The sequence below is a fragment of the Electrona antarctica genome, assembly GCF_951216825.1.
Source record: "Electrona antarctica genome assembly, chromosome: 16".
Taxonomy (NCBI): domain Eukaryota; kingdom Metazoa; phylum Chordata; class Actinopteri; order Myctophiformes; family Myctophidae; genus Electrona; species Electrona antarctica.
In genome coordinates this window covers 31,576,553-31,597,398 of record NC_136797.1, presented here as the reverse complement: position 1 = coordinate 31,597,398, position 20,846 = coordinate 31,576,553, and the positions used below count along the sequence as shown (strand labels likewise).

The 20,846-nt window shown below is 43.1% G+C and overlaps 1 protein-coding gene across 2 annotated transcripts in view; it reads right to left on the bottom strand.

Moving 5' to 3' along the window:
- astn2 (astrotactin 2) overlaps nt 1-20,846 on the bottom strand; it is a 530,329-nt gene that overhangs the window by 81,778 nt on the left and 427,705 nt on the right. Inside the window, exons 15-18 of one of the 2 annotated variants that reach the window (XM_079524727.1) lie at nt 17,106-17,210; nt 12,471-12,650; nt 4,254-4,382; nt 3,127-3,317 (exon numbers count right to left, since the gene is read on the bottom strand). In XM_079524727.1, the coding sequence (XP_079380853.1) occupies nt 3,250-3,317; nt 4,254-4,382; nt 12,471-12,650; nt 17,106-17,210 (482 nt within the window). In that variant the 3' untranslated portion in view covers nt 3,127-3,249. Of the gene's footprint in view, nt 1-3,126; nt 3,318-4,253; nt 4,383-12,470; nt 12,651-17,105; nt 17,211-20,846 lie in introns of those variants that run through there. The other variant, XM_079524726.1, reaches the window with a different exon arrangement.

Here is a 20,846-nt window from a genome sequence, read left to right as displayed (position 1 = left end):
GGGAGTTCCAGGGGGTACCCAGCTAAATGATAGTTTGGAACCAAATTGACCCTTATTGGTTCCATTTTTACACTCAAGAGTTAAATTAACATTGATTTTACAATATAAATTGGGGTCTCAGAGATAGAAATGCCATTAAATGGGGGTCCGTAGACTAATGCATGTCAAACTGGGGGGTCCTTGAAATTAAACTGGTTGAGAATCACTGCTAGAGCTGTTAAAATCTTCTCTTGGCTGGCATGTCTTTTCAAATGGGGGTCCGCGGGCTAATTGGTGTCAATTTGGGGGTCCTTGACATGAAAAGGTTTGGGAACCACTGCCCTAGAACCCCCTAAAAGACTTCCCGGACCCCACTTTGAGAACCACTGCTACATGGGATTTGAACCAGGCCTCTGGTGTTAAGACACCATGTGTAGGCCTATGATAAATCACATTTCTACTACTATGCTGAAAATACCCACTTGTTAGAGATGTGCTCATAAAGTCAACAAGTATGTGTCCTACCCGACTCAAGTTTCTTAAAATTATCAATGGATGAGAGACCCCACCCAAGCACTGCAGATGTGCAAGTTATACAGACTGGTGAAAATAACGTTCTGGTCATTAAACTAATTCCAAATTGCAACTTTAATGTACAAACCAGATGCACCCAGAACTGAAGTGTTCATTTGGCTACATGTGTACATTCTCAGAGTTACAAATGGATAAATTAAACACTTTTTGCAGTCTTTCCATAACTATCTCTCTCCAACATTATATTTGGCAATCTTCAAATAGTCTGGCTTCCACTGCATTGCAGCATTGTCAGTAAGAAAGCTGTATGGTATTGGTTTAGCAAAGTTGCAACGTTTGGTCTGTCATAAATAATGACGCTGACTATAATTCTTTGATATACGTACATCAAATAAATTTGTTCTGTCAGTTGATGCAGTGGAGTCTTTCTCATGTCTACCGTATAGTGAGAGCTAAGTTATTTGAAACTGCTTTAAAATACAATGATGTAGACAAAATCGCATAAAATGGAATATATCCTATTACATGGTGGAACACTATATTGAATATGATCTTCTCATACTGTAGGTGAAAAAAAGGAAAAGAAAAGATGAACACATTTACAGCCATTTTGGGCATGTCTTTAACTCTTTATATGCGGAAATTCTCAAACTCAAATTTTCATAAATATAACAGCAGACAGACAAGCTCATACAATGGCTTGTAGATAAGCTATTTTCACTATTCATCATACAACTAAGCATATACTGTATGTCTTTAAGTGGCTAATTTTCGTATCTATTCCACACAGGGGTAAGCAGTACAATGGCGGCCGCATCCTCTGCTCTGGATCCAGATTTGATGCGGGAGGTTCTTGAGTGCCCCATCTGTCTAGAGACGTACAACCCGCACCACACAAGGCCTAAGCTCCTACAGTGTGGCCACACGGTGTGCCGACTGTGCCTGGAGAAGCTGCTGGCTAGCACCATCAATGGCGTGCGTTGCCCTTTCTGCAGCAAAGTTTCCCGTATGAGCAGCGTCTCCCAGCTGGCTGACAACCTAACCGTTCTCAGGATCTTGGACTGTGCCAGCTCCTACAGTGCTTCTGCCGCACTCATGTGCAAATCCTGCTGCAATCGCCTTCCGCGCCAGTACTGCCACGACTGCTCCGCAGTGCTCTGTGACCTCTGCAAAGAGGAGGATCACTTACACCAGGGACATTCTGTGCACACCATTAGAGCCACTGCTGAGCGGCGACGCAAAGAGCTACGCAGCAGCATGACGGCTCTCCGTGAAGCCATGGGTCAGATTCAGAGGAGGAAGGCATGCATCGACAGTGTATCGAAGACCCTCCGGCTCAAATATCGATCTGTGCAGCAGGACTATGCGACCGCTGAGCTGCGCCTGCAAGAGGAGTTGAGCCGTTCTCGAAGAACGTTTACGGCCTCCATGGCGGAGCTGGAGAAGCTGAACGGGCAGATCTTGGAGGAGCAGACGTATCTTCTCAACATTGCAGAGGTGCAGGTGGTGTCTCGCTGTGACTACTTGGCTATGCGGATGAAGCAGAGTGACATCGCCCTGCTGGAGGATGATGACGGCGGTAATGACGAGGCAGAACTAGACTTGAAGAGCAGCCTCCCCGTCACATTCAAGCTCCAAGAGCCGCTGTTTTGCAAAGCAGACCATACCAAGACCCTGGACGTGGGTCAGTTGTCCACCAACACTTGTACTGTGAATACAGACGAGGGCAGTGGCCTGGAGCTGGGACTCGAGAGTGTTGTTGGGGAGGGTGCTGGAGCAATGGGCGCCACAGGCGGTGGAGCAGAAGCTCCACTGGATCTTTATCGAGACGTCGACATGGCGGCAGCTGTGGAAGAGGAGGTATGTGCCTCACCGGGCAGCTTTAAATCTAAGTCCATGGATGGAGGGGGGCCCTCGTCTGGAGGAGCCGGAGGAAAGCCAGGTCCCCAGCTGTGCCAGTTTGTGAAGAAGATGGGTTGCAAAGGGAACCTGCCTGGAATGTTCAACCTGCCCGTTGGCATCTGTATAACGGCACAAGGCGAGGTCCTGGTGGCAGACCGCGGTAACTACCGCATCCAGATCTTCAACCGCAAGGGCTTTCAGCGAGAGATTCGCCGCAATGCCAGCAGCATTGACAACTTTGTCCTCAGCTTCCTTGGGGCTGACCTGCCCAACCTCATCCCCCTGTCCATCGCAGTCACACACCACGGCTTGATCGGGGTCACCGATAACTATGACAACTCTGTAAAAGTTTACACCATGGATGGACACTGTGTGGCCTGCCACAAAAACCAGATGATCAAACCTTGGGGCATTGCCGCCATGCCATCGGGTCAGTTTGTGGTGACCGACGTGGCGGGCGGCATGCTGTGGTGCCTAGCTGTGGACCGCAACGTCGGCGTGGTCAGTTGCAGTCAACTGTGCTCTGCCGTGCGGCCAAAGTTTGTGACATGTGACGCAGCCGGCAGGGTCTACTTCACCCAGGGCCTGGCCCTGAACTCTATCGCCTCGGTGGGCGCTGACGGTCAGGTGACCAAGCAGCTCACCCGCTTCTCGGAGACGGAGGACTTCCACTGCATCACGGGCATTTGCGTGGACTCCAACGGGGACTTGTTGGTGACGGACAGCGGGAGGAAGGAAATCCTCCAGTTTCCCAAGGAGGGCGGTTACAACGTCCTCATCCACGAGGGGCTGACCTGCCCTGTCGGAGTGACGGTCACTCAGAAAGGACAGCTGCTAGTCTTGGACTCGTCGGACCACTGTGTCAAAGTCTACACGTACATACAGAGGAGGCGGTCCTCCACCTGCTAGAGCGAAAAGACCGCCTGGATGTGAGTGTATGAGAAGCTGATAAACTAAGGTCAATAATGTGGATCATGAGTTTAATCTCTTACTTTAACCCATTAAGAGTAAGACCTGGGCTGGAACGCCTTAGCTTTTAACCATTATTTTGAACTTCAGCTATTCAACAATAGCAGATATAGAAGCTCTCACAGCGTGGAGTGCCGAGCTACGAGCTTGTAGATCTGCCATTTTGGAAAAATCACAAACGTGTGCAAATCCTTGGATATATATTCTTTCACAGCAAACGTTTTAACTCTTTACTTTACTTCTGGCCTGGGGGGTCCCTGGAACAACATATTTTCAGATGGGGGTCAGCAGCCAAATACATGTCATTTTGGGGGTCCTTGACATGAAATGGTTTGAGAACCACTGAAAACTGTCATGATTTAGAAGACATTTTGTAAAATCTGGTCTCCGGTCTTAATGGGTTAAAGTCGATGTCTGCATTCCAAATGACACTCTCCAGGGGATCATAAAAAACCATTACTCCTGATTCCCAGGCATTTTGGGCCCAATTAACCTGTCTAGCGTTCATGCTGTCTCCTGCCTGATGATTTTCATGAGTCAATCAGTGCTCTAAGTACTTTACACCTGGCAAAAAAATTATCAGAAGTCTTAACTTGTCTTTGACTCAACATAAAAAATTGTCAAGATATGGACAACAAATTACCCTTCCTAGTTAGTATCACTGTGTGTAATGCATGATAATGTTAGCTTTGACAGGGGTATATGGCACAAGTAGCAAAATAGTCAGCCAAATGTTGACATTCTTTGTGTTGCAGAAAATATGATTGTTATTGAATCTAATCGGGATGGGCTTAAAAAAAATAATATAATACTCTAAGTATTTCCCACAAACTCTGTGGAAATGCAACCCTATTTGAGTTTTAACATACTTTTGTCTTGCAGGACTGAACCTGTCGCACTGAAGTGTCCCAGGTATTCTTCATCTCCTGTAGCATCACGGTGTGAGTCCTCAGCTCCCATCCTCAGTTTGTTTCTAACTACACATTGGCGGTCATCAGCTAGGTGGAGAATTCATTTCATTGCTACGTTAATTGCACAAAATTGTACATGAAACCCTGTGCTACCTCGTTACGTTTCAATGACTACGCCTTGAAGATGTAAAGGTTGCTCGGTAACACTGAAACCAAAACTCTCCTATTTAGCAAGCCTCATCAAGTCCAACAGTAAGACATTTCATTCCAATGTATAGTCTCAACCGTAGACCTACATTTCAACCCTTATCTGTTATCTACTGTATGGCTACTGTAAAGCAACTGGTCAAAGTCTCTCCCTGCACATGAAGAGCTAACCTTCTCCCTTCAAGCCTGTGCTATTGTAATGGGTTCCTCATTGGGATCCAGAAGTTCCCGTGTAATCCAGAACAGCGCTGGCAGGAGGATCCTGATAAGTGTAGAACAGCGGTTCTCAAACGTTTGTTTTTATTTCAAGGACAGTATGTTAGCCCCCCCATAACTCTCAGAGTTATAGACCTGTAAGGGTCCATTTGGTTTGATGGTTCCTAACTATCAATCATTTAGCTAGGGACCCCCTGGAGCACCCTCAAGGACCACTGGGTATCCTTGGACCCCTCTTTAAGAACCACTGGTGTAGAAACTACAACATACTGTATTACACCCGTCCTGGATGCATTCCACAAGCTTCACAATTGGTCACAGTGCATATGTGACTATGGCTGACCACATCAGTTACACAGTGCATATGTGACTATGGCTGACCACATCAGTTACACAGTGCATATGTGACTATGGCTGACCACATAAGTTACACCGGTTCAGGCTTCTTTTAACCACATGAACCTTATTGTCTGGGGGAACATTCTGCCATAATAGCAGATCTACAAGCTCTCGGCTATTTTCAGCAAAGATATTAGTGGAGGTGTAGAAAAACAGGATGGTGAATACAGTCAACTAAGTATCGGTTCTAAGTGGTTTAAATGTCCTCAACATTAATGTGTTGTATAGAAAAGCCTTCACTTGAACTTCTTACTGGTCAACCTGATTTGACCCTGCGCACACGCATGTGCGTGCGTCCACGCGAGTGTGTGGGTGCATGCACACATGCATATTCATCATTACGGCCCTTCCCTTGTAGCAGTTTGGAGTTTTCTTTCTAATGAAAAGTGTGCTAAACAAATGTATCATTAACATTTGTTGATGTGTTCTTGTTTGTGCCACTGATGTGGTACTCCACATGTGACAAGTATACTTAAGACAGCAATAATGCAAGTGTTTGGTTTAGAAGATATTAAACGGTGTGACATTGTTCATTTTCAAATCCTGTTATACTGTATATCACTGTTGTCGGGCAGAAACCTCTTATCCATATTCTAATTTTTATTTCGGAAATGAACGCCCTACTTCATCATATCAAAAGTAGCAGATCTACAAGCTCGAAGCGGCGATAAACGACACGTTTTGAGCTTGTAGATCTGCTACGTTTGCCATTTAAAAATGTGCATCCTGAAAAGTAACAGTTTTGAGGTTTCCACTTGACCGTCCGAGACGATATGAAAAATGATTAATGATAACTATATACAGTCGTGATGTTTAGTAAGATAAACAAATTCCTATCAGGTGACGATGATAACGCAAGTCATATTTCAGTCAAAAGCAATCAGTGGCCTAAATAATAGGAAAGGAGCTAATTATTAAAACCCTGCTATCATTAAAGTGTATAATCTTGCGCGGTCTGCCGCCTGCAGATGTTGATTCCGCGAGTAATTATGCATTGACGTACACACCATTTTCATTACTGTGATTGATGAACTTGATTACGAATCCTAAATAGGCCTTTTCTACGAGTTATAATTATATTTCACTCCATGCCCTCAAGAGTAGATCAGAGAGTCCCTTGGTTTCAATTGTAATCATACAAACTCAACAACTGACCACAGACCCTTTACCTGGGGCATTATTTATCAGTAACGTAAAAATAAATACAGGAGAGCAAAACACTTCAAGCCGTAAACAACAATAAAAGAAACATGGAATATGCATTTTTATAACCTTTGTGGGGGGAACAAGATTTCTTTAGTGGAGAAAAATTTGCAATTAACTTGCATCACTATTATGTGAAGTCAGAGACATTTCTAAAGGTGTGTGTGTGTATGTATGTATATATATATATATATATATATATACACACACTGTTATTATGACAGGAAGCCATGTTTTGTCATGATGTCACCAAAGGATTTCAATTCAGGACGTGGTTTAGCCCAGTGGTTCTCAACCCTTTCAGGCCGTGACACCCACCCCCAACAATGATTACATTTTAACTGGGGACCTCTCACCGCGATATATGCTTGGAATTGTAGGCGTTGGAACTTGGGGCATTACATTTTGTTTGACTCGGTACCACAGATACAGTACATATTGTGAAATATTGTACGAGCTCACGAGTCACGACTCGCATTAGATCGGCTAAAAAGATAAATAATAATCATGTGGGACCCACCGAACCACTTGTCTAGCCTACAAGGCAACCTTGCCATTACATTAACCCATTTAGGCCTGACCTCAACATTTAAAAAAATTCTTCTAAATCGTCCAGTTTTCTGAAATAAATATTTTCACGATTTTTCAAAAATAGCAGACCTACAAGCTCGTAGCGCGCCACTCGGTGGCGCGCTATGAGCTTGTAGATCTGCTATTTTTCAATAGCTAAAACACCAAAAGGGGTTCCCGCCCAAAATGGGTTAACACTTTTTCTCTGTTAACATGAACTCAAATGGTCCCTGAACATTGTGTTGAGTATCAACACAGACAGTGGCGTGCACATTTAGAGGGGCAGGTGCTCAAGTGAAAAAAGGGCACCTTGTGCAGCGCGTGGAACCGGCCGGTTGCCTTAATAGTAATAGTGTGAGATTTATAGATTTTGGGGGCATAAATAATATATTAGCTTTTTTTTATCAGGAATTGATCAATGTCACCATGGTCCACATACTGTACACTGTACAAAAAGGGCACATTGCTGTCCAGAGGGCAAGGGCAGGTGGTGCTCTAGCACCCCCTAGTGTATCTGTGCACGCCACTGAACACAGAAACTTGTTATCTATACCATCTATCTATAAATTCCACACATCTCTGTGTGTAATGCTTAATGTATGCTCCATCGTACAACGGCATTGCGTGTCGCAAACGGCAGATCTATAAACTCACAGCTTGCCGCCTATGGCCCCATGCAACACGTTGTGTGCTTGTAGACCTGCTATTTTCAGTGCATGACACCATCGTATAAATCTGGCTTAATTCAATACCGGGGTATGTCTGTCCCCGTATTTTGCTAAAATATGGAAGGTTCGCAACCTCCTCCGGATCAGGGCCTACTTGGAAATCTCACAAATCATTTGTGGCCCACCCATCTGGTCACTTATTGGCTGACGCGTTCAGTTGCCATGATGGGTGGCCATTTTCAGAGCATGTTTGTTTATCTTAACCCATTAAAACCGGGAAAGCATCTGTGTCATTTTAGAAGTGGTTGAAAAATATTGAATAATTTGAATTACGAAAAAGTGTGAGAACTACTGATTTAGAAGGCATTTGTAGAATCGGCCTCAGGTCAATGGGTTAATGATCAATCAATCGATTGTGTTCCGGCACGGATCAATGGAACCAAGAACGTATAAAGTACTTTTTATATTAATGCTATATTATTGATACAATCTTAAGTGATTTGCCTATTATTTTGGGGGACCAGTTTGCAATATCCTTGCGGCGGCCTACATGGTTGGGAATCGCCGGCATAAAATGCTAGGAAATAAGTGTCCTTGTGCATATGGTCGCTGTCTGGCAGAAACGCCTAGATCCATATTTTAACTTTTTTCGTGTTTTTTTTTCTTCGTAAATTAACGCCTTACGTGATCTTACTACAGCGTTACACAAAAGCATCAAAGGTAGCAGATCTGCAGGTGGGGCGAAGCGACGCGTTTAGCTGCTACCATTGATCTGCAGGTGGGGCGAAGCGACGCGTTTAGCTGCTACCATTGATCTGCAGGTGGGGCGAAGCGACGCGTTTAGCTGCTACCATTGATCTGCAGGTGGGGCGAAGCGACGCGTTTAGCTGCTACCATTGAATTAGAATCCCAAAAAGTAACCGTTTTGGACATACTGTATGTCCACCCGACAGAGACTATATTCTCATGGTTTTAGTGATATAATACTGTGGGAGGGGGCCGAGGGGTGTTATTACCTTGTCTCTCTTTCTTCAGAGTTGGTGGGATTATTTGATACTACTGGATTGTGTAACTATGTGTATATAACACTGTACTGTATGTGTGTGTGTGTGTGTGTGTGAGCCGAACCAAACCACCATGTGTCCTTTAGGATGTTAACTACAAGTCCTTCATCAGAGGCTGTGAATCCCTGAGTCCACATTTCATGTTTGTATTGTTGATTAAAAATGAGTGCAATAAACAATTGATAAAGATCTACATTTGTTGTAGTTGTATATTGTGTTTTTCCTTCATTGCACGTGTGACTATATTCATTTAAATAATTTAGTTTGTTTAGACAGGGGTGCCCACACTTTTTGACTTGAGAGCTACTTTCAAAATGACCAGCTCGGCAAGATCTACCCACCAAATCAATTATTATACCATTGCTGAAAATAGTTTAAATATGTACCTGAGGGGGCTTCGGAATAGTAGAGTTTGTGTTACATTCTGTACAGTATAAGACAAATGCACTTGGAATGGGAAATGGGAAAGGGGGAGAAATGTTTTTTTTTTTTTTTAATCGTTTTTTTTCTTCAATATATTTAAATTAAATACTCTTTAGGGGCATGTCATGTGATCTACATGCACAGCCTTTGTGATCTACCTTTTGGGCACCCCTGGTTTAGAGGTTCCCCAGTCTTTTCTGGATCAGGGCCCACATGACAATCTGGAAAGTGTTCGCCGGCTGACCACCAGTTGACCAATCAATTGATTTTGTTCTTGCTTGGATCAAGTATAGCATACCTTCTTCCTATTTATCAGTATCAGTGAAAATACATCAGTTTCAAACATGTTTAGGATTCATTTTAACATATTTTATAATGTTTTGGGGTAAATACTCCTCACACATTGATAATATCAGTCACCAGAACCAAGGACGGGTGTTTTTCAATAGTTAAAATGGGTTTGTATACGAAGGGGATGTGTCTGTTAAAATGAATATCAAATATCTAAATACTGAATCAAGCAACTTAAAAACTGTCTGGGGTGCTCACAAAAGCCAAAATAGATGTTTAAATGACCTCAAATTTGTTTGAAAGTGAAATGTACCTTTAAATAAAATTTACATTATTATTATTTATACATTAATGTTATATTAAAAACATTAAAATCTAAAGTGTTGTGCCAATTATTTCAGGGACCCACTTGCAATATCCTCACATACCACCAGTGGGCCCCCTTGCCCATATGGTTGGTAATTCGAGGTTTAGAGAACTGATTTACAGAGCAAAGCAATAAATTACGTTGTTGCTGCATATTATCCTTGGTTATAGTGTTCCATGGAAACATATGTATGATTAATTATGCACTGTGTTTTCTTTCTTCCAGGAAATAAAACGTCTGGGTTTCCGAGGCTATGCACTGTGTGACCCCATGGGTGCCAACCGTGGCAATGCTGTAAAAAAAGAAAAGCCCTCGACACAGGCTAATAGAAGAGACTAACCATTCTTACCCTGTGCAATAAAACATCAAATAGGGGCATGTCTGCCAGGAATGGAGCTCTAAAAGAAAAGAAAAACAAAGGCTATAGGCCTATTTACAAATTCACAAAACCTATTCACTTAGGTAAAGATCAAAACGTTCTTTTCACTCTCGCCACTAAAGCTGCCAGTCAACGTCATTCAAATCACTGGGGGAAATGTACATGTGTGTTAATGTGTCATGGGTACGACAGGACCGTGCGCAAATCCCCCTCTTTGGCATTGCTTATTTGCAACAATAGACAGTGATGAAAATGTGTAATACTCCGTTAAGTGTGATTTACGGCCGCCTGTAGTTAATTACACGTCCGTGTTTTAAATGACAACTGACCTCGAGCGGTATAAACATGTTTCACCAAGCTTGGCAGTTATATTAGAAAACGTTCATCAAATGTGTGTCTTAACAAGCTTGCTGTCTTAATACAGAAATAAAGCTTGTGTTTCTTTGCTAATTGTATATGGGGCGGCAGTGGCTCAGGGGTAGAGTGACCGGATGGCAACCGCAAGGTTCCCAGTTCGAACCTGGGCTCCCTCCCCCAGACTTGGTGTCGAAGTGTCCTAAAGACTCTACCTAATTGACCCTAATTGCTCCCGATGTGCAGGTTGGTGCCTTGCATGGTTTCCTCCGGCATCGGTGTGTGAATGTGTGTGTGAATGGGTGAATGTAATGCACAATCTCTGTAAAGCGCCTTGGAAAAATGTGCTATATAAATGCACCATTTACCATTTCTCTGTTGCAGTCTACACTTTTAACCACATACTGTATATGAGGGGGGGGGGGGGAGTGGACCAAGTGTAGTGGTAAAGTGTAGAGGGTATCATGGTTAATAGTAAAGCCTGTTCACCTTATTCATTCTCTGGTGAAATCATTCATAGTGGTGTTAAAATAAATTAATGCAGCATATGTGGCTTCTTAACCAGGAAGTCATTTTAAGAAGGAAGCAAATAATTAAATGCTGCTGTTTATTGATTTGGGGGAAATGCAGAAGAAAAACACCAGTGTACCTGTTCATCATCCTTCTTTGTTACTGTAAATGCAGTTGCAAATGGCCTGCTTCCACTCTGGTGTATTTTGTTATCGGGTAATTTTACATTTATAGCTAGTGATGGTAAACTACTAACTAATTTGACTCATGTTTCCACACCAATACAGAGCTAAATACCCTTCTAAGTCACAACCTGGCCACCATCCTTGTTCTTAATCTTTCCATTTGAACACAAGACACAATAAACCTATATTTCTCTAAAAAAAAATCTCAAAAATACAAATGCAGTTTTACCTTCACCAATGGTGGAATTTAATGTAGCATTGTGGTTAGGGTATATTTTAAGTTACTTTTTATTGAGTGTTTAAATGTTTGTACTTATACTATCTCTGTGTCAAATATTGCACTTTTTTAGTCCACTGCAATTATTCTACAGCTTTAGTTCCTAGTCACTTTATCAATTAAAGTATGATGTATTATAATTTATTATAGGTTAGGCCACCCAACAGCTCATAAAGTAACTACAATCAGCCCCACCATTACCATCTGCAACATTAAAGTGATGTTAAAGTGATTAATACATTATTAAATAATGTAACTTGGTATAATGGGCCATTCTGCATAATGAATACTTTAGCGGTATTATAAGTACATTTTGTTGCCAATTCCTTTTGGACTTTATCTCGAGTACAATTTTGAAATCAGGACTTTTACGTTTTCTAGAATCTAGATAATAGTATTGCTACTTTTACAAAAACTTGGACACTCGTTTCACTGCATGCATATAATTGAAAAATAGCCGATTTCGCTCACAACGTGCCGTGATGCGACACATTGTGAGCTTGTAGATCAGCTATGTTCTAATACCAGTATAAGTATAAGATACTGAAGTGGTTAACTTAATGGTATGTTTTGTAGTAGTACTCAAAATCTACACAGTAGCCAGTAGGTTTTAAAAGTTTTACAAAATAATAATTGTATTATATTTGCCTCTGAGATTTAGTGGAACAAAAGTGGTATTGAAAAATGTAAAAGTAATGTAAAGTACCTCGAAATTGGACTCAAGTACAATTCCTGAGTATAATACCGTTCGTCTCTGTTGGGTGGAAAAACCACATGTCCAAAACTGTTATGTTTCAGTTCAAAAAATTCGAAAGTATAAGTAACATAAGTAACATATTGATTGAAAGTAACATATCGATTTAAAGTAACAGATCGACAAGCACAAAACTTGTGGCGTGTTTTGAACTAGTTTGAGCTTGCTTTGATTGGTTACTTTTAATGCTTTAAAGTTTTGTGTGACGCTGTAGCATGATCAAGTGGAGATAAGAGGTTTCTGTGCGACGGCAACGATACACATGGTAACTTCTTTGCAGCGCGGTCGGCCGGCAGCTCGAGGCTCACCTTTCTGGTACTGCAGCCAGAGCTGCTGCTGGGCCTTCTTGCTGGGGAAGTAGACGTTGCAGCTGAGCTCGGAGCCGTAGAGCGCCTCCGACACGTAGTGGCTGCCGTACTGCCGCAGGAAGGCCAGCAGCTCCTCCCGCGTGCTCTCCGCCGACAAGGTCTTCAGCACCTTGGAGAAGCCTGCCAGGCCGGGGGGGTCCAGGGAGGAGACGGGAGAGAATCAGAAGAGTTATAAAGGATAGAGTGCGGACGGGGAGCGACAGTGCCACGCCCCCTGCTCTTCATTTCAATGGTTGCTCAGTGGCATTTCGAAGCACCCGGAAGAACGCTCTACTTCCGCATATTGGCCAACCAACATTTGGTTGGCATGTTGCGGAAGTGCTATAACGAGTGCTCCAATGTTAAACCCCAGCTGCGCAGGGTTTCCTCGTGCTACATGCACGGGCCCGCCTGCAGTCCCAGCTTTGACCAGTAGGCTCGATGGCTTCAACCAAACTGAGGGCTTGCAGAGAATACAGAGATTTCTTTTTATCAGAATAAGGAAGGGATTATTTCACACAATTATTAGAAAATAAATAAATGAAAAAAAGTCAAAGAAAATAATAAAAAAACACATATTAGGACAATATCAGTCGCCAGGACCGAGAACGGGTGTTTTTGATGAATCCATCATGGTTAGAATGGAGTTTGGAGTTACAATGAGTTTGTATAGGAAGGATCGAAGCACGTCTGATGAAAATGAACCACTGCGTCTAAAAGACGCTTCGATGCTCTGTTTTGGTATGTCACCACACAACCAGACTATCAGGTGTTTTGGTATGTCACCACACAACCAGACTATCAGGTGTTTTGGTATGTCACCACACAACCACACTATCAGGTGTTTTGGTATGTCACCACACAACCAGACTATCAGGTGTTTTGGTATGTCACCACACAACCAGACTATCAGGTGTTTTGGTATGTCACCACACAACCAGACTATCAGGTCTGTTTTGGTATGTCACCACACAACCAGACTATCAGGTGTTTTGGTATGTCACCACACAACCAGACTATCAGGTGTTTTGGTATGTCACCACACAACCAGACTATCAGGTGTTTTGGTATGTCACCACACAACCAGACTATCAGGTCTGTTTTGGTATGTCACCACACAACCAGACTATCAGGTCTGTTTTGGTATGTCACCACACAACCAGACTATCAGGTCTGTTTTGGTATGTCACCACCATAGACTGTAAAAAAATAGGTCACCACACAACCAGACTATCAGGTCGTCAGGTGATATCCCAGCTATGACAGTTGGCCACTAGAGAGCACCAGTGCACAAGCCCACACGGACAACACACAATCAAATGTTTACCGTACATGTATCCATGGCAATAGCCTGAATGTCAATGTACTGTAGATAATCATAAACACAGGTAGTATACCTTCCCTATAGGTCTTCTGTATAGCATAAGAACAGACTAAACCGAATGTTTTATGTTTGGTTTTGCCTTGGTAATCTGTTTAATGACTATTGAGGGGTTTTATCATTGGTGCCTTACGGTTCCTAAATGAGCTGTATTCCTGTGTGTGTTGTGAGGTCTTCTGCACAGAGACACCATTACACCAATCACCTACCGTACACCCAAATAGATTTCATTTCAGCTGATGACAGTTTTATTGAGTCCAATTTGGTTTATGAACTGCTGAGCAGGTTTGAAAAGAGCCAGCACTGATAGTCTGGGCGCAGTAATAATTCTAATCACGTCAATTTTTTTATGTTTGTCTTCTTAATCTCAAATTCATCCTCTTAAAGCTGTACTCTGTAACTTTCCTCTACTACCCCAGATTTTAACCCGGTTTCCTGCGCAAGTGCTGATATTATTATTTTTTTCTTTTTTTACCGTTGAGCTAATGCTTGCTCAGGAGATTAAACAAATCTTGTCAAATTCGTGTTAGATCCTGAGTCTAGGTGAGACATAACCTTCGACACGATCTAAATGTCTCTATAGAAGAGCAGGGAGACAGAATACAACCATCCCAATTGTATAATAAGTTATACTAACATACATACTCTACCATTATATAGTTTGGACAACATTACATTTTATTCATACATTTATTTTTGGTATGTTTTTCAGCAGTAACCTTATCTTCAGTGTTACTAATTATCTTGGTATGTCATTTGTTACTGCCCTGCCAAAAAAATATGAATCAATCATGCCGACAGTCACTGCATGATTAATAGCACCACTCAAATTCGACTGAAATAAATGTCAAAGACAAGTATTAAAAAAACATCTAAAGATGTTACACGGTTGAATGATCTTAATGTAATGAGTTAACAGACAAGATTCCTCCTTATTCTGCAGTAAGATATTTAGGGGCCATATATAGCCCTGGGGAAATGAGCACAATGCTGCCATAACTTTGCAAACTTATTGCAGACTGAAGACCGTACAAGTCTATTCAGTTCAATTACTGTGGTCGCTGCTGAAGAATATGAGAAAAGATAAATCAGTTCTCACTTGCTGATCATGATTTTAATGTAATTCATCAACCGAGTGCTTATGCCATTCCTCTTCGAGAACAATGTTCACAAACGTGGAAAATGGAAAATGTTTCTCATTAGATAAGATAGACTTGTATTTATTTGTTTGGGCCCACAGCACTGCCTGACTGTACCCTCAACCCTCTGTATTGTTCTCCCTATAATAAACAACCCAATGGCCACATTTACCCTCTTCCATATCTTTAACATCTCCCTAGCCATCATTGTTTTTTTGATGTATGATCTGTGTTTTAAGACTTCTTTGGTAAGTTTTGTTGTTTTTCTTCTTCTGAACTGCAGAAACAATTTAGTTGAAAAATGTAGGTTTAGGTTTCCATTCCGTGTGTGGACTGTGGAGTATATCTCTACAAAGTGAGGGTGTACGCTCACTTTTGTTTGTTAGCTGCAATTTATGATTTAAGTCCATTAACTCTGACCACCACAACCAGCTGGCTATGATAGTATTGTTAGTTGTTACCTTGTTGTATTGTACTTAATAGTCATTGTTATCCGACTCCATAAAGGTGGCTGACCCTATGAGGGGTGAATATTCATTCATGTAACTAAATATACAAACATGGTTTTCAACAATGCAGCAAATATGCACACTGAATATGAATAACCACTACTGCAATGCACTATCACTTGGTTTCGATTTGTTATACAGTAGATGCTTCTGTAACTTACTTTTTTCTAGGTAGGGGTATTGGCCCTATGCAAACCCATTTAACCTCTTGGTCCAATTTGTCTCACCTCTACCCTTTGACCTGTCCAGCATGGTGACCCTACCATGTGCCCGTGCACCAGCTGGCATAGCTCTCTGGGTCACTGAGGTACTCAAGCCACCACCCCGTGACGAGGGATGGACCGTATGGTGGCCGAACAAAATCAAGAACGAGGATCTGTGGCTGAGAGGAAGACAGGAACGGGTAGAGAAGCAGATCCTGAGACCAAAGTGGGGTTGGATAGGGCAGGGGTTCTCAACCCGTGGGTCGCGACCCCTCGGGGGGTCGCCAAATTATTTTAGGGGGTCCCCAAAATATTTTCAAAAAAAATAAATAATAATAATACAATGTTATTTCCACGGTTTTTCGAAAATAGCAGACCTACAAGTTCATAGCGCGCCACTCGGTGGCGCGCTATGAGCTTGTAGATCTGCTATTTTTCAATAGCTAAATTATAACAATGCTTAAAACACCAAAAGGGGTTCCCGCCCAAAATGGTTTAAGGTTATTGTAGCAGTCAATTTATATTGGGGGTCGGGAGGGGGCGGGGTGGGGGTCCCGAGACATTGCCAAAGCATTTCCGGGGGTTCCCGGCCAAAAACGTTGAGAACCCCTGGGATAGGGCACACTCTGAGGAAACCGCTAACCTGCACCACTCGCCAGGCCCTGACTTGGAATCCCCAGGGGAAGCGGAAGAGAGGGCGACCTAAGAACACTTGGAGGTGGGACACTGAGGCGGAGCTGAAGAGACAGGGAATCAGATGGGGAGAGGCAGAAAGGACAGCCCAAAACTATGTTGGAGAAGAGTCGTATATGGCCTATATGCTCCACTGGGAGCAATGGGCCTAAGTAAGTAAGCACTAGCACTAGTATACCAAATTCACTTTGAAAATAATCTCTCTCAGTACCACTGCCTTATACATTTAGTGTTGTTAGCAGGAATAAACACAGAAGCACCCGGGAGGAAGTGGGCTAAGGAAGGGGAGGAGCCAAACCAATTTCCTGTGGTGTGCTCCCAAGCCCCCAGGGAGGCTCTTCAGCGTTGAAACACTCGGCCCTAGTGGTTCGAGTGTGAACTGCAGGCGGACCCGTGGATTTATGAAGAGGAAACCCTGTGTAGCTAGGGTTTAATATTGAGCGCTCGTTTGCACTTTCGCATTTGCCAACCAAAATTTGGTTGGCAAACACACACACACACACACTTTGTTTTAACCAAATGGGTTCCCAGATTGCTTTGAAACTTAATGTAGACTTGCATTCAGTGTAAGAAGCATGTGAAGTTGTGAACAAAAGGCAACGGTCAAAGTGTCCATGGACATGAATGGAATAATACTTATTGAAAATGCTGGAGCTTATGCTGCATCCTACCTGTAGACAATGTGATGGAGCTGAGTTTGACTTTGTAAAGGTTGCTCCTCACTCTCCACTGTTGTACCATGGGATAACCCATAGCTTCATTGAACTGTGCATCCCCTAGAACAGAGAGAGAGATACACACATCATGTTAAATACATCTTCAAGTCATTTAAAATTAAATACATTATAGAGGGTATGCGCGTGACGCCATCATTGTCATACCCGTAAGTTATGCGGGAACACCTACTGAGTGGCAAAAACTACTTTCTGGCCTTGACAGCCCATACATCCAAACAGAAAAGTCATATTAGATTGCATTAAACAACATTAAACTCACTTTGCCACTCACTTCATGAATGCACCCTCTATAGTTTTTTGAGTGGTGCTAGCCACTCCATGGAACAGCAATGTGGGTCCCTCTGTCTGTCTGTATGTCTGTCTGTCTGTCTGTCTGTCTGTCTGTCTGTCTGTCTGTGTGTCTGTCTGTCTGTCTGTCTGTCTGTACCAACAGGTGACAAAGTGGAGCTGTTGAGTTTCACACTGAGCACAGGTGTATGATGGGAAGCCGAGTGTTTTAGTGTATCACCAGTACAGAGTACAATGCTGTACACAGAACAGTGCTGTACCACAGAGTACAAATATGAGTAGTACAGTACAGTACAGTACAGTACAGTACAGTACAGTACAGTACAGTACAGTACAGTACAGTACAGTACAGTACAGTACAGTACAGTTTTAGTGTATCACCACCAGTACAGAGTACAGTGCAATATAGTATGGTGTACAGTACAGCACATTACAGTATGAGTAGTACAGTACAGTACGTGTAGTACAGTGCAGCACAGTACGAGTACTACAGCACAGTATGAGTAGCACAGTACAGACTATAGTACAGTACAGAACCAAGTATTATAGTACAGAGTACAGTACAGTATGGTGTACAGTACAGCACACTACAGTTTACCGTTTTCGCACGCACACACGCACGCACGCACACGCACACACACGCACGCACGCACACGCACACACACACACACACACACACACACACACACACACACACAATCTAAATCAAATATTTCTGAATGTTCCTGACAATATAGACACCATACCACTGTGACTGAATGGCGGCAGCAGGCTGGCGTGGGGGAGCCAGCTCCTCCAGCCGTACTAAACCTGAAGTCTATCGAACCACTGATAATAAGGTGATTGTGGAGGATGAACTTTTAAACTTCCTTGTTATTAAAATGCGAACTCTGAATCATGACGACATTGTTTTATTGGCCGCAAACAATTTCAACTCCGAGTGGATCGAAGCCTCGAAGAAGCTGCTGTTTGAGTTGTGCCCTCAAACAACGCAGCGATGTGTTGCACACAAAGGGGCTCAGAGGGATGCTAACAATATCAAAGCGTGCCTGAAGCTGTTAAATGAATGTGGGGAGAATATTCCAAGATTTGTATCCCACTATCTGGATGATCTCCCCCCGGTCTCATACGATCACATCGATGTCTCCGCGTTACTGGGACGGATGGAACAGCTGAACAAGGACATGTGTTGTGTAAAAATGACGCTTGAAGCCCAGAAGGATGCATGTGAAGGCTTACGGGCAACAACCATGGCTATTGATGACCGGTTGACAGCAATTGAGAGGCCCCCTGGCGTGGACCTAGGGGCTGGGAGTGAGCCGCCAGGCAAGAGAGCGAGGACAGCGGCCGTGAGCGCTGATCAGGAGGCGGTGGCTGGTGGAGGCTTCGGCAACGCTACGGGTTCAGCGTCCACACCAGTGACACCACATACACTAAAGTCTCCTACATGGTCTCGTGTCGTGAAGGAAGGACGCCGACGCAGGGCGACACCTGAGCACAAGTCTGCACCGCGACAACGGGGTGGGCTAGCCCCACAGCCACAGCAACGGGAGAGGAAGAAGACTGGCATTGTGGGCACAGGCACAGTGAGCGCCAACATCCAAGTTGTGAACACGAAAATGGTGAGTGTGTTTGCCACTAAGTTTGCCCCTCAGCTGGAAGCTAACACGCTAACTATCTATCTCAATGAGAAACTTGGCCGAGAAGTAACCTGTCGGAAGATTGACTCGGCACAAAGTCGGTTTAGTTCATTTCACATCACTGCCGAATGCAAGGATGTGTCAGAAATGTATGACCCAGAGCTGTGGCCAGCGGGCACTTATGTCCGACGCTACTATGAGCCAAGACGGCCCATTAGTGGGTCGCATGCCGGAGTCAACATAGCTACTACGGTAGTCGCTCCTGTACAACTGGGGAATCATTCATCTGCGGATGGACATGACGGCAGTCATAACCCCAAATAGAAATATGCGGGTGGTGTCATATAACACGCGTGGCCTACGTGTGGGGCACAGTGACGGGGACAAAGCAAGGCGGATCGTTGTTGACAAACTTTTGGAGGAATGTGACATTTTGTGCTTACAAGAGACATGGTTACCTAAACAAGACCTGGAAAGACTTAACTCATTACATTCATATTTTCATGGGGCTGGAGAGTCCACCACTGATCTTCGGGATAAAATAGTGCAAGGTAGAATCCCGGGTGGTGTAGCAATTCTCTGGCACAGTAAATATGATTCGGTGGTTACAGTGATAAGATTGGAGGTTGACTGGGCCATTGGTATAGAGATAAAATATGACAATAGATCTTTTATTATTTTAAATGTATACACACCTTACGAGTCATATCAAAATGAAGATGAATTTCGCAACAGATTGGCATTTATTAATGCTTTCATTAAGGATAATACTACAACCTGTGTCTATGTAATGGGGGACTTGAATTCTGATATATCAGATAAGAAATCCCTGTTTGGTAAATGTTTACTGCACTTTTGTAATGATAATAATCTAATCTTGTCAAGTAAATCTCTACTACCTGAGAAAAGCTACACATACATCAGTGAAGCATGGCATACTGTGTCATGGTTAGATCACTGTATATGCACAGCGGACGCCCATGCTTCTCTTGACAACATTAATATCTGCTATGAGTTGGCCACTTCTGACCATATTCCATTCGTAATGACCCTGAATGTTGAAAATATCCCTATGCTATCTGAGGAACAATAAATCCTCCACAGGTAGGCTGGATTGGTTAAAACTGAGTGAGAATGATATTGATCACTATACCTTGCTTACTGACCAAGCTTTAGCCTCTGTTGTAATACCAAGAGATGCAATGCTCTGCAGAGACACCAACTGTAAAAATGAGCAACATGCTAGAGACTTATGCCTTACTTATGATATTATTGTTGATGTCTTAAATGCTTCTAGCAAGTCCTTATGTAAGAGTAAGAAAAAGGTGCACACCATAAAACCGGGATGGAATGAGCATGTGACTGAGCTACATACTGCTGCTAGATGTGCTTTTAAAGTATGGGCAGATTCAGGTAGGCCCAGGCAGGGGACCCTATTTGAACATAAACAAGCCACAAATGGTAAATATAAATATGCGGTCCGCTTCATTAAAAAAAATGAGGATAAAATGAGGGCAGACTCTCTGGCCAGAAAGCTGCGCAACAACAGCTGCTTTGATTTCTGGCAAGAGGTCAAGGTGCTAAACAACAGTAAAACACCCTTACCGTCCTCCATTGATGGAGTATGTGGATCAGTTAATATTGCTGAATTGTGGCGACAACACTATCATGATCTGTTCAACTGTATTAAAAGTGAAGCATTTGAGGTTGATATGGTTGACTCCACTGAGAACCTGGCAGTTAGATC